The sequence below is a fragment of the Carassius carassius genome, chromosome 24, assembly GCF_963082965.1.
Source record: "Carassius carassius chromosome 24, fCarCar2.1, whole genome shotgun sequence".
Taxonomy (NCBI): domain Eukaryota; kingdom Metazoa; phylum Chordata; class Actinopteri; order Cypriniformes; family Cyprinidae; genus Carassius; species Carassius carassius.
This window is the reverse complement of record NC_081778.1, coordinates 19,801,505-19,814,555: the sequence shown is the minus strand read 5'-3', so window position 1 is coordinate 19,814,555 and position 13,051 is coordinate 19,801,505. Positions and strand designations below refer to the sequence as shown.

Sequence of the window (13,051 nt, the reverse complement as noted above, 5' to 3'; positions counted from 1 at the left end):
TTCTGCACTACATGCAATATCAAAAATCCAGAGACTATACCACAGAAAACCCCATTATTGATAATTAACGAGTGGGAAACACCAGACTTATTCTCTTTATCAGCCTTTATGAGTCTCTCAAGCTCTAAAACATAGCTGGCTTCCTAAGACCCATTGTTCTAAGCCCCTGTGCATTATAGCAGGAAACTATTAAGGAGTCTATTTAGTCTATGTTTTTGGGTGAGTGTGCAATAACAAGCAACTGCTTACAGTAAATATCATCCTGTTGGCATAAGCAATATTTGGCATACGGGCAATATGGGGGTCAGTAATAACATAGCTTTGCATAAACTACATTTCCATTATGAAGTGTAGATAAACAAATACAGCCTATAAGATTCAAATCTGCACGGCAAATCTCACTCCAGGCCCGTGTCCACCGTGTCAAGGCCTCACACACAGCAGTCCCCTTTCAGATCCCAGTGGTGAGGAAGTGGCACGGACCGGACAAAAGGCAGGAAAGCTCTATTTTGCATACTCAAAGCATCCACTGTGGCAGTCTACTGTCCTAAAGAAGAGAGAGCAGCAGACCCATCTGTGATGCTGCTGCTCATCAGCAGGAGACGGAGGGGGAGGAGGACACTCCATCAAAGGAGGGAGGGGGTTTAGGGGGATTCCTCACATAAGCTCAGTCTATGAGCTGCTAAATAAATCTGCTATCAAGAGGTGAGCTTTGGCAACCATATCATTTAAGCAGGTTTTTGTAATCTGACATCCGTGCTTAACCTAAAATTATTCAGCATGATATCTGGATTACGTAAATGTCAAATGTGAATTACTGATATGAAAATGGCTTTTCAATTTCATTCCTCGCCGGCACATTGACATCTTAATGCACAGACACTTAATATTGCATTACGTTATATTATTAGCGAGATAATTTAGACTAAAACAGTCCGAAATAGACAGAAGCCTGAAATAAACTCATAATAAACCCATAACAGCATAAATAAACAAGGTCCATTAAGATTTCAGAAATATCTAAGGGATTTCAACCATCACCTTGATAATTTCTATCATACAAAGTCTTCTCAGTTTCTTAAGTCTCTCTATTTAAAATATAAAGAACTTACTGAAAATAATAATAATAAGTATATAAGAAAGTATAGAAAGAGAAAGTATATTTTAATGTCTAATAATAAATGTTAAATGGATGCTTAATAATAGACACTGTATCATCTAAAGCAGCAAGTTCTCCTGTTTTATTTATATTATAAAAATAATATTTAAAAAACTAATAATACTATTATAACTGACCAAACAGGGAAGGTACATGCACATATATTATTAGAATATTAATTATAATATATATTCTACTTTTTTATTGAATTCACAAACAATTTCTTTTATTGTTTTGTATTTTACACATTTATTCAGTTCATTGAAACATTGTACGTTTCTCATCTACTATAAGTTTTATCAGATAAATATGGGAATATTATATCAAAACTGTTAACAAATTAACAGTGAGTAACAGACAAAAGTGTAACACTCCCTGGTCTCGCTACAGAAATGACACAGCTAGGCTCCAGTCAGTTCATGTGCTTTGGAAGCTGGGATGATGCTCGTATCAAAAATGAGATCCGATTTCAAACAGATGACTTGAGACTTACATAACATCGATCGAACTACGAACATTTAACAAAGTTTGATTTGATAAAGCAATAATACATGGGAAACTATTTTAATTATAAGACTTGCATTCGCTTTAGCGTCGTTACACACTTTGCGTTATTACATGCTAACGTTAAGGTTGCTAACAGTTAGCACAGAATGCCATCCAGAAAGTCAAAGCAAAGCTTCCAAATCTCTATCACGATCTTTATAAACCTACACAGGAGTGATGTATAAGTGGGTGCTAACGGATTGTCTCGTACCTTTGGTATCGCTGTTCTCCTGCAGTGTTTTAGCAGCCGCCGTCCATAAATCGCATCCCAGCAGGCAGAGCACAATCACGGCAGACCTGCTGCTGCTGTCCGCCCCTCGCATTATTGCAGCTCACGGTTACAAGGAATCTGCTTAAAAATAAGTGTTTTCTAAGCGGCGGCAGGAGTATCTAGAGACTCGTAGCAGCTGAGGTTCACTGCCATAATTTAGTGTTTTAGCAAATTTGCTCATGTCATTGAACACCGACGGCAATTAGAAAACCCCTCCGCTCAGCATCCCCGCGTTGCCGCTGTTTTCCCCCACAACGACAGAAAGCGAGTCAACTCCACCAGTTTAACCATTTCAGTGCCAGTAACAGATGGCGCTGGACTGTCCTGCAGAAAGAAGGAGTAGACCTCTATCTACAGTCCAGTACTGTAAATTACAACAGTGACTGTTAAACTTTTCCATTCATGGTTTCCATTTTTCATCAACGGAAACTGGGTATGTATCTTTCTTTTACTGTCTATGGTATGTATTAATTAACCACAATGCATTTAGAAATTTTAAATCAGATATTTCAATAACTCATATTTTCAAAAGAAGACATTTCAAAAAGTGCAATAACTAAATATATATTTATAAATATTTTATTTAGTAAAAAATATATATTTTTTATTATTCTAAATGTAATATTGGGTAAATGCAACATGATTACTGCAGATGTAAAAATACATTTTAGTTTTTGAATTTTTGTTATTATATTTTATGAATATAATATTGAGTAAGCATTACAAATGTTATGATTTTTTATATATAGATTTATTCATTGTCACTTTTATTGCTTTGGAATTCTATGGGGATTCAACTGTTATGATTAATATCTAGCTATTCAAATCATTGCTGTTAATTATTCATTTCGCTATGATATCTTAATTATGGTCTATATCATAAGATACTGATACTTATTTTATAACTATTCTAATACATACAAGTCACAATTATATATACATAAACACACACACAGAGAGAGAGAGAGAGAGAGAGAGAGGGAGTGGGGGGTATTTCCATCATCAACGCTAACATGCAAACAGGAGAGACAAGGTTCATTCAAAAATTATTAAAAATTATCACGATGAACTTCACACTGAGACACTTTATTTGTATAAAATGTACCAATTCACACTTTTTTTTCCAATGCAAACCAAATTAACTTTTGAAAACTGAACATAAAAATATAAAATAAAATGCAAAAAGCTTTAAAAAACACTGAGTCAAAGTTCAAGAAGATACTGTAAATAACCAGTCACTTTGGACTGTTTTTTTTTTTATATTACAAATTTTCTTCGACAGGCAAACTAGACAAGAAACACTGCAAACTGACACAAGAAAGACATCTTGCCAAACATACAAAAGCTTCTGAACAGTCTTTATACCTCTTTTAATTAGAGAGCTTGACCACAGGCAGAATCCTTAGAGAAGAAATGCTGCACAGACTGCAGAAGAATGGAAAGAACTTCTCAGTGTATCTGGTTGTGAATGTATGATAGAGTGTTTTGCTGAAAGGATCAGAAAATGAAATCTGTCCTTTATCTAAATCGAGATTCACTCTCACTTGCTTTGGTTTCTCACAACAAATGAGAGAGATGCATGACTCCTGAGGAGCCTTTATACTGAGTGTGTTGTTGTCATAGCCGATGCACCAGACCTCACTGGGGAAGCTGTTGGTTCCTTTTCTCTTGGCAGACTCTGTAGTGACACCCAGCATCCAGAAAGTGCTGTCGCCCACATCCACATCCCATATGTGTGTCCCTGAGGAATAGCCCACAGAGCCCAGAACACAGGGACACCTATCAAACCTCTCCGGGTTATCAGGAAGCTGCACTCCAACTATGTCTTCCTCTTCTTGCTCATCTCGGTCCCTCACACATGTCAGATCTTCAGACAGTATAAGCTGAGAGTTAGCAGTGTTTGGATCAAGCACCACAGGAGCTGAAAACACAGAATATTGCTAAGATATTGCATTATAGATGTAATCATTTAATGATGCTTAGAAACGAGTATTTTAATAAAACTGCTTCACTGATTATTAATGTTTGATTTAACAAAAAAAAATCAAAATCATGTGGTCAAAAAAAAAAAGGAAATATCAGAGAGGACCTCTGCAGACCCTCATAATAACTATTTTAGTGTGAATAAGTAGTTCAGGTTGTAAAATGTTAGGTTAGACTCCCCATACTTTTTATGAATTATTAATATGAATTCAGTAAAAAATAGCTTTTACCTTGAAAACGTATTAAAAGCAATAGTTCACCCAAAAATTTTAAAGTACAATAAAAAAAAAAAAAACCTCAGGCCATCCAAGATGTAAACAATTTAGTTTTTTCATTGAAACAGATTTGGAGAAATGTAGCATTACAACACCAGTACATGCACCAATGCATTATAGATACCAGTATTATGTAAAAAAATTATTTAAGCTGAATAAAATAATATTTCCATTGATGTATGGTTTATTAGAATAGGACAATATTTGGCTGAGATATATAGGGCTGTTTGGAATCGATTATGATTCCAATTCCTGGTCCTGGAATCGATGGGAATCGATTCCAAGAATCGATTCATCACTGTTGTTTTCGATTCTTGTTTGTTTTTTATTAAAGGAACCTAATCTCACCATGATGACTGCAGAATAGGTCGTATAATGTATCCTTTCTATAATATAAGGCTGAAAAAAGACGATACGAAAATTTTAGTTTTTCAGCGTTGCCTGTGAAATTAGTCATAGCCCAGCTCAGCAGGGACATGCGTTTGTCGCGTGAATTAAATAAGACATGAAATGTCTAAAATAAATGTGCACAGTTCAGCTGAATGATGAAGTTTACTTTGTAGACTTTGCACAATATTAACAAATTGTACACTGAAACAAAATAACCAGAACATTAATGACTGATAGAGCTCATGGTTTATCTGTCAATTAGATGCGCTCTCAACCACTGATCTATGCTTGTGACGTGTTCTTTTATAATTATCATTGGCTGACAGAAATGTTTAAAAAAAAAAAATTATTTTAGTCAGATGGTAATAAGATCAAGACCCTAAATGACGAAATGATGCAGCACTCAAAACTGTGGACAAGGCAGTTCCACCATAAAATAACCTCAGATTTTTTTTTTGTTATATATATATATATATATATATATATATATATATATATATATATATATATATATATATATATATATATATATACAGTACAGACCAAAAGTTTGGACACACCTTCTCATTCAAAGAGTTTCCTTTATTTTCATGACTATGACTATTCATGACTATGACTATTTTCAAGGGCTATTTGACCAAGAAGGAGAGTGATGGGGTGCTGCGCCAGATGACCTGGCCTCCACAGTCACCGGACCTGAACCCAATCGAGATGGTTTAGGGGTGAGCTGGACCGCAGACAGAAGGCAATATATATATATATTATATATATATATATATATATATATATATATATATATATTGAAAATAATAATTTATCTCACAGTTGTTGTAATTATGGCTTTGGTGAATTTTGCTTCTGAAACGGAAGGCTACATCCTAAAATTCTTCTTTCTGTTTATTTTCATGAATTTAAATGTGTGCAGCCTTTGTCGGATGTAGCCTTCCGTTTGAGAGACTCCCATAGATAAGCTTTGCTGAACTGAAAAAGACTATGAACGAGGAGTCGATTCCCCTTGATGGAATCGATTCCAACCACTGGAATCGACTCGCGATTCCCAATGCCTCAGAATCGATTCTTTTTGGAATCAATTCCCAGCCCTAGAGATATAACTATTTGAACATCTGAAATCTGAGAGTACAAAAAAAATCTAAATACCGAGAAAATCACCTTTAAAGTTTTCCAAATTAAGATTAAGTTTTGATATATTTACAGTAGGAAAATTAAAAAATATCTTCATAGAACATGATCTTTACCTAATTTCCTAATGATTTTTGGCATACAAAAGAATTGAAAATTTTGACCCAAAAATAAAAATAAACCCCAGCGACTTAAGACTGGTTATGTGGTCCTGGGTCACATATATACTGAACAAAATTATACGCACAACAGTTTTGTTTTTGCCCCCATTTTTCATGAGCTGAACTCAAAGATCTAAGACTTTTTTTATGTACACAAAAGGCCTATTTCTCTCAAATATCGTTCACAAATCTGTCTAAACCTGTGTTAGTGAGCACTTCTCCTTTGCCGAGATAATCCATCCACCTCACAGGTGTGGCATATCAAGATGCTGATTAGACAGCATGATTATTGCACACCGCCTTAGGCAGGCCACAATATGCAGGAATGTCCACCAGAGCTGTTGCCCGTGAATTGGATGTTCATTTCTCTACCATAAGCCATCTCCAAAGGCGTCTCAGAGAATTTGGCATTACATCCAACCGGCCTCACAACCGCAGACCACGTGTTTCCACACTAGCCGATGGCAGATGGCAGACAATGTGTATGGCGTTGTCTGGGTGAGCGGTTTGCTGATTTCAAGGTTGTGGATCGAGTGGCCCATGGTGGCAGTGGGGTTATGGTATGGGCAGGCATATGTTATGGATAACGAACACAAATGCATTTTATTGATGGCATTTTGAATGCACAGAGATACTGTGATGAGATCCTCCTGAGGCCCATTGTTTTGCCATTCATCTACGACCATCACCTCATGTTGGAGCATAATGCACGGCCCTATGTTGCAAAGATCTGTACACAATTCCAGGAAGCTGAAAACATCCCAGTTGTTGCATTGCCACCATACTCACCGGTACTCAAAGGAGAAGTGCTCAATAACACAGATTTAGACAGATTTGTGAACAATATTTGAAAGAAACAGGCCTTTTGTGTACATGTGTAATGAAAAATGTAATTTTGTTTTACAAGTTTTACAAAACCATGTAACCAACATGAATACAAAGAGTACATTTCTAAGAACTTGATGTGTTTGAAATGAAACTTTTCCTTTTTTATAATGAACACACTTAGACCCAGTTCACACCAAGAAAAATTACTATAAAATAACTAACAATAACTATTACATCATTCACAACAATGCACAATATTGTTCTGTTTATTTGAAGCATGTGCTGCAGTTATACTATCTACCACTATAAATGCTCAAGCTCTTTATGAACAGCCTTTTATCATCACAGATCGTATTGTATAATTCATATAATTGCTTATAAGCTTCACTAGAGAAAAGCTTTATATTGTGCATGACAATGTGCCTGAATATTTTATAAATCAACTCACTGTAACTGATAGACGCTCTTATTTTCGACCACACTGTGAACTTCAAATTGCCCAGGTATTCTGCGGTATCAATGAGCCCTCCTTGAATTGTTTCTGCTTCTTGGTTCATGTTCTGGGCTCTGAAAATACATTCAGAGGTCAGCACTGCTGCTTAAAGGTATACTCCATCCCCAAAATGAAAATGGACAAAATTTTCATTTTGGGGTGGAGTAACCCTTTAACTTCAATACTGAGGGAAAAAAGAGGAAAGAGAGTAAACCTGCTGACCTCTCCAACATGTCCTTGAAGTTCTATTGAAAATTGTAGGAAATATAAAAAGTTAATGAAGACCAGCATACACTAAATTGTTTAGTTGATTTCAGAAAAAAAAGACCAGTTTTATAATCGGAATATATAGACTGTTAGAATATAAAGTATATTTTTTTACTACTTTTTCACAGGTTATTTTTCTGTAACCTTACTGATTAAAATTAAACAGAATTTTAAAAAGAGAGATAGAGAATAAAAAATAAAGGGCTAACCTGAAGAAACTGGACGTTCCCAGTATGCAATTTACCTCTCAGTTCTTTGATAGTTTCTGGCAGAGATAATATTTCTTCATTAATCTTCGCAATTTTGTTTTTCATGACCTGTGTTTTCTGGTTCTTTTCCTTCCTCAGTGCAACAAGCAAGGCTTTTTCTTCATCATATAAAAGCTGGTGAAGATGCTTAAAGTCTTTTCTGATGGAGTTCTCTGTGTGACTGGCCTGGTGCTGAAAACCAAATACACATACAAAAGTCTATAATGTCATAGAATTCTCACAAATAATAAAAATAACTCTTAAATCAAACTCATCCTTCTTACACGTATATGCTCAGCTTGGTGACTGCATTTAAATTTGGCATGTTCTAGAATCTTCTTTTTTCTAGTCAAGAGATCCAGTTCACAGCGAAAAACTCTCTAAAAATTAAGACAACATGAGTCCGTTAGAATATAAAAAGTGTTCCAAAACTGAAGGCCACTAAACACCACCAGGACTTACTATACCTTATGTTCCTCAGCGATCTCACTGACAGGACGGCACGCGTGATTTCTGTGTTGGTGTGACTCTCTGCAAACCACACACATAAACTCTTCATCATGCAGACAGAACAGACTCAGTCTCTCCCGGTGAACCTCGCACAGCTCCTCTGATGGGCCCCGGTAATCCAGGAAAGCGAGACTCAAGTTTTTCAGAGCCAGGTTTACCGGAGGGTTCTTGGTGGATCTTTTTCGGCACAGCGGACATTCTCTTGAACCTTTGGTCGTCCAGTATTGTTGGATACAGTCTCTACACACACTGTGGCCACACCGAAGCAACACGGGATCACTGAAAATGTCACAGCAAACAGGACACGTAAAGTCCTCTTCAGTAAAGGGACGTTTCGACGCCATTTCTACCCGTTCAATCAGCCACTGTCTCGCTCGAAGCGCTCGCTCTAGCAAATTCAGTTATAAACACACAAAATCACCTAAAATTTGGACTTAACTTTCGCTTTCGTTTTCTTCTAAAGAGTGACTAATTTCATAAGCATTGTACACTTTCCTTTTAATTTAGTACTGATATTCGCTTTGAGAGTTTGGCGTGTCAGTAACTTGACATGGCCATCAGTGACTTTATATAACCACGCAAAATGTTTTAAGACAACGTTGGAGATTTATTTTTATTTTTATTTTAGATAGATAAATAGAAATTTCTGCCTCACTTTAGTCATTTCAAAAGTAGAATCTTTTTACAATTCGTAAACACACAGACACATATAATTAGTTTAAATTCCATTTTAATTTCATAAGTGTAAACTAAAAATAGACAAGGCTGCGCATCATAATATATCAGTTAAGAACTGAAACATTGATCATGTCCTTCCAGAGGAGAAAATATGAATGACAAGATGTGGTTTCGTTAAAACTAAAATTTTAAAACAGTTCTTGTATTATCAGTCCATATTTATTGAAATACATTGATTGGGCATTGATTGAGGTAAAAAAAATATATATATATATGAAACCAGGAAAAAAAGATGTTATTAACATAATCTGAATACAACACGTTACAGTAGCAGTCTGTATAAAAAAAAAGAAAAAGAAAAAAAAAAAGAATTCCCAACAGATTAAATAAATGTGCCCATGTCATTAACATTATTGGTGATTTATAGATGCATTTAGAGTGGTGAAAGACAAAATATTGTTGTTCCCTTTAGTTTGGAAAAGAAATATTCTTTGTCAAAGCCTGACAAGTATTTTAACTTTATATACAAAACAACCTGAACCTCAGGTTTTACACATTTTGGAGCCAGTGTACACACAAATTATCAACTCAAAAATGTCCCATTATTGCACATATAATTTATATCTGCTCATAACCCCCATCCCCATATTTGTACTTAGTGAGCAATTATTTTACAAGCTCCAACATGTAATCAGTAGAATCATTAACAAGGCATGTGAAATGAGACAATGCTATGAAACTACACTGTAGGCTGATGATGCAATAGACCAGCTTTGTAAGAATAAAGATTCTAGTCAGATCGCAGAATTTACCACTACACCCTCATTATCAATTAATTTTATGACAATACATAAAATATACTTGTAGGTGACATCAATTATTTGCATACAGTATGTGACTTTCTATGTGTGATATTTTTTAAACATTGTTAAAAATGGCCATATACACACTGCAAAGTTTTGAGAGTGACAACCATATACGACTGTGGGTGTGAATCTCCTAAATTATTGTTCCGTGTGTGTACATAAAACAGGAGTCACTCCTGAAGCTGCCACAGTAATAATCATAATAATAAAGTAATAATCTCTCGGCTGTAAACATCAAATATGGAACAGTTTAACCTGTTTGGTGTTTGATATTTAAATATGAAATGAAAGAAACATCGGAAATGTCTTAAAAGAGGAGTGAATCCATATTTAGCTGCAGTGTGTGTGTGGCCAACACGAAGCTTATTGTGGAATGATCCATATCCAGTGCTGAGCTGGTTATGAGAAGATATGACCTTAAGTTCTATTGGTAGTTTTAAACAATATGTTGTCAAAAATGATCCCTGTGTTTCAATGTAATTCAATGGAGTTGATCAGAGAGTGAGATCTTGATCTTCAGGATTGTATTGATCAGCCTGTAGTCTTGTTCTAGCATATCGCTCTTTGGATCGCAGCTCTATCAGAGTGCCATGTCCAGAGTTCTTGCTCTTCGGTCATTTTAAATAAAGCTTTAAAAATGTTTTTAGTGGTACTGTGGGCCAGCTCACAGATTGCAGTCCAGTGTGAGAGCTGTAGTTTATTTACAGGCTTGGATCTGTAGTCTTCTACGAAGATACCGAAACCTTTGGACACAGCCCCTCCACTCGCTTCATGGTGATTCATCCCATGACCTCTTTTTTCAGAATTGTCATCTGTTCTGCTCTCAGGCGTCAGTTGATTTTTCTGCGGTCAACTGCTCTTGGTCTGACACATCATTGTCTTTGGGTGGACGCGCCCGATCGAAGAAGCCACACTGAAGAAGGAGAGCAGGTGGGACGAGATGGGTGAGGAAAAGAAAAAAGACAGAACGGATGATAAGGATATTAACCCCGGGGATAACAGACATGATTCATTTCTTCCAATGTTATGTCTTCTAAAACACTTGCACAGATGTGCTCTCAGAGGCTGAAAACAATGGCCCATTTCAGATCTGAGATTCACTCAAAGGACTCCAATCAGATCTGTTTATGGATATGCTGATTAAGCAGATATAACTTCCTTTAAAATTATAAATATTTTGTGATAAGCAGTAGGGCAGTAATCATAATAAGCACTTCATCTGGCTTCTATATGAGCAGCTGACATAAATGCATTTACCTTTACAGCACCTAATTATTATATAAGCATTCTATATCCTAATACTAACATTAATCATCATAACTTATAACACACACACACAGAATCAAATTTAAACCTCCATGTTAAATAATAAAAAAAACATACAAACAAAAAAATCTATTATGACATAAAATTGAATAATAAATAAAAATGATTTCTATTTACATTTTCAACTGTATTAAATTGCATTAAATAAAAGAAATGTGCAGATATATCAAATTAAGTCTCAGATATATAAATTACATTTATAGATTACAGGCATTTTTAAAAAGTGTTTTACATTTCAAATACGTATTTTAAATAAATGTATCTGAAATACTGTCCATCCATGTGTGTGTGTGTGTGTATTATGTATAACATGTATATATATACATACATGTTATACAATACAATTTATATATTAATTCAAAATGTTGATGTCGATAAAAAAAAAAAGTTCATTAACACTTTGTCTACAACTCATTTTACCACAAGAGGGGGCTATTACATAGTATTCTCAGTCGGACACATTCATGTTTTCCTGATTTTTCTAATCCATTTTATGTGACACTATCTATAAAACATATAATGGTCTGTGTTAAACTAAGATGTAGAGCCGCAGCTGCTCTAAAAGCCCCCTCTCATTTAATTGATATTTTCCTCTCGTGCACCCACGCACACTCGTCACTCATCAGTGTGTTTGTACATGTTAGCCAGTTAGGGCAGGTCTCCTCTGTAGGGACACAATCAAGAGCCTGAGAACAGCCCTGCAGACAAAACACTGATAACATCACAAATGGCTCATTAATGCCCAACTGCAACAGCATTCCCTCCCTCTCTCTCTCTCTCTCTCTCTCTCTCTCTCTTTTATCTGTTAATCTGATTTGCCAATTTTCATCAAGTTTTTCAGTGTTCCCCATACCTCTTTTTCTCTTCACTTCCTGCAACCCCCTTTTCTACTTCCTCCACCATCTCCTTCTCTCACTCTATCTCTAGCAGCCATATCTTTCTCTACCCGCTGTAGTTCCTTTGTTTTCTTATTTCACTGAAGCACAGACAGAAACATTTTGCTGTTTTTGAAGACTAATGGCAACTTATGTGTTTCCTCTGTATGTTTCCATGAACTTTCAGTTTCAGTCAGACTAATGCATTTATTTGCCTGTTGGAAAAACAAGAACAGACCTAGAAAATGTGACCGTAGCTTGGCTTCATCCAGCAGCATGTACATGCATTAATCACAATACAATAGACCTCTGCGTTGTGTGCTTGCCATGAAACACTAAGCTTGTTTATTATTTTATTTTTATTTTTATGTATGCATTTAGCAGACTCTTTTATCCAAAGCGACTTAAAGTGCATTCAGGATAATTTTTTTTTAACTAACATGTGTTCCCTGGGAATCGAACCCAAAACCTTGCACTGCTACGCAATGCTCTACCACTGAGCCACAGGAACACTTTTTTCCTTTTCACTTTTTTATTATCAGTTTTGTGACTGGTTGTTACTGTATTCACAACAGCATCCTGTTTAGAGCCGATGGAGGTCAGTGTAGGACTGTGTGAGATCAACCTACCTTCCACATTGCTAGGCTAAGCATAGCCAGCACCAGCAGTCCCAGCAGTATAGCCAGAATTATTACCCATAGGGGAATGGCAAAAGAAACATCAGGAATGGCCCACACCACAAATGTGCCAATCTTAAAAACACAAGTGAACAAAAACACAGAGGCCATTAATGTTTTACTAGCACTGGTGTAGCTATTATATTAGCATGCATAAACCAGTTCGATAGCTTACTTTTCCTTGTCGCCTCTCATCTCAGTCTAGTTTTACAACTAAATTTAACAGAAGATCCTTCAGAAAGCTTTTTTATTGTTAATATTTCATTTCCTTCATTTTCTGTCGATTTTTTATAGTACACACACATGTGTATAGTACACACACATCTGTCACAAAGTGTGGGTATTATGTTTTGCTTAC

At 35.8% G+C, this 13,051-nt stretch overlaps 3 protein-coding genes across 3 annotated transcripts in view; all 3 read right to left on the bottom strand.

The window, feature by feature from the left end:
• The window catches only part of LOC132103103 (protein FAM171A1-like), a 37,187-nt gene extending 34,944 nt beyond the window's left edge, over positions 1-2,243 (bottom strand). The window contains exon 1 of the mRNA XM_059507930.1: positions 1,917-2,243. Within this exon, the coding sequence (XP_059363913.1) occupies positions 1,917-2,028 (112 nt within the window). The 5' untranslated portion in view covers positions 2,029-2,243. The remainder of the gene's footprint in view (positions 1-1,916) is intronic.
• Positions 2,244-3,043: 800 nt separating this feature from the next.
• Positions 3,044-8,807, bottom strand: LOC132103652 (nuclear factor 7, brain-like). The gene is made up of 6 exons (XM_059508743.1): positions 8,229-8,807; positions 8,046-8,141; positions 7,723-7,953; positions 7,469-7,491; positions 7,202-7,320; positions 3,044-3,897 (listed from the first exon to the last, which is right to left on the bottom strand). Exons 1-6 carry the CDS (start codon positions 8,613-8,615, stop codon positions 3,347-3,349), a joined length of 1,407 nt encoding a protein of 468 aa, XP_059364726.1. The 5' UTR covers positions 8,616-8,807; the 3' UTR covers positions 3,044-3,346.
• Positions 8,808-9,956: 1,149 nt separating this feature from the next.
• LOC132103102 (integrin alpha-8-like) overlaps positions 9,957-13,051 on the bottom strand; it is an 85,030-nt gene continuing 81,935 nt past the window's right edge. Inside the window, exons 29-30 of the mRNA XM_059507929.1 lie at positions 12,646-12,768; positions 9,957-10,728 (exon numbers count right to left, since the gene is read on the bottom strand). Coding sequence (XP_059363912.1) covers positions 10,639-10,728; positions 12,646-12,768 — 213 coding nt within the window. The 3' untranslated portion in view covers positions 9,957-10,638. The remainder of the gene's footprint in view (positions 10,729-12,645; positions 12,769-13,051) is intronic.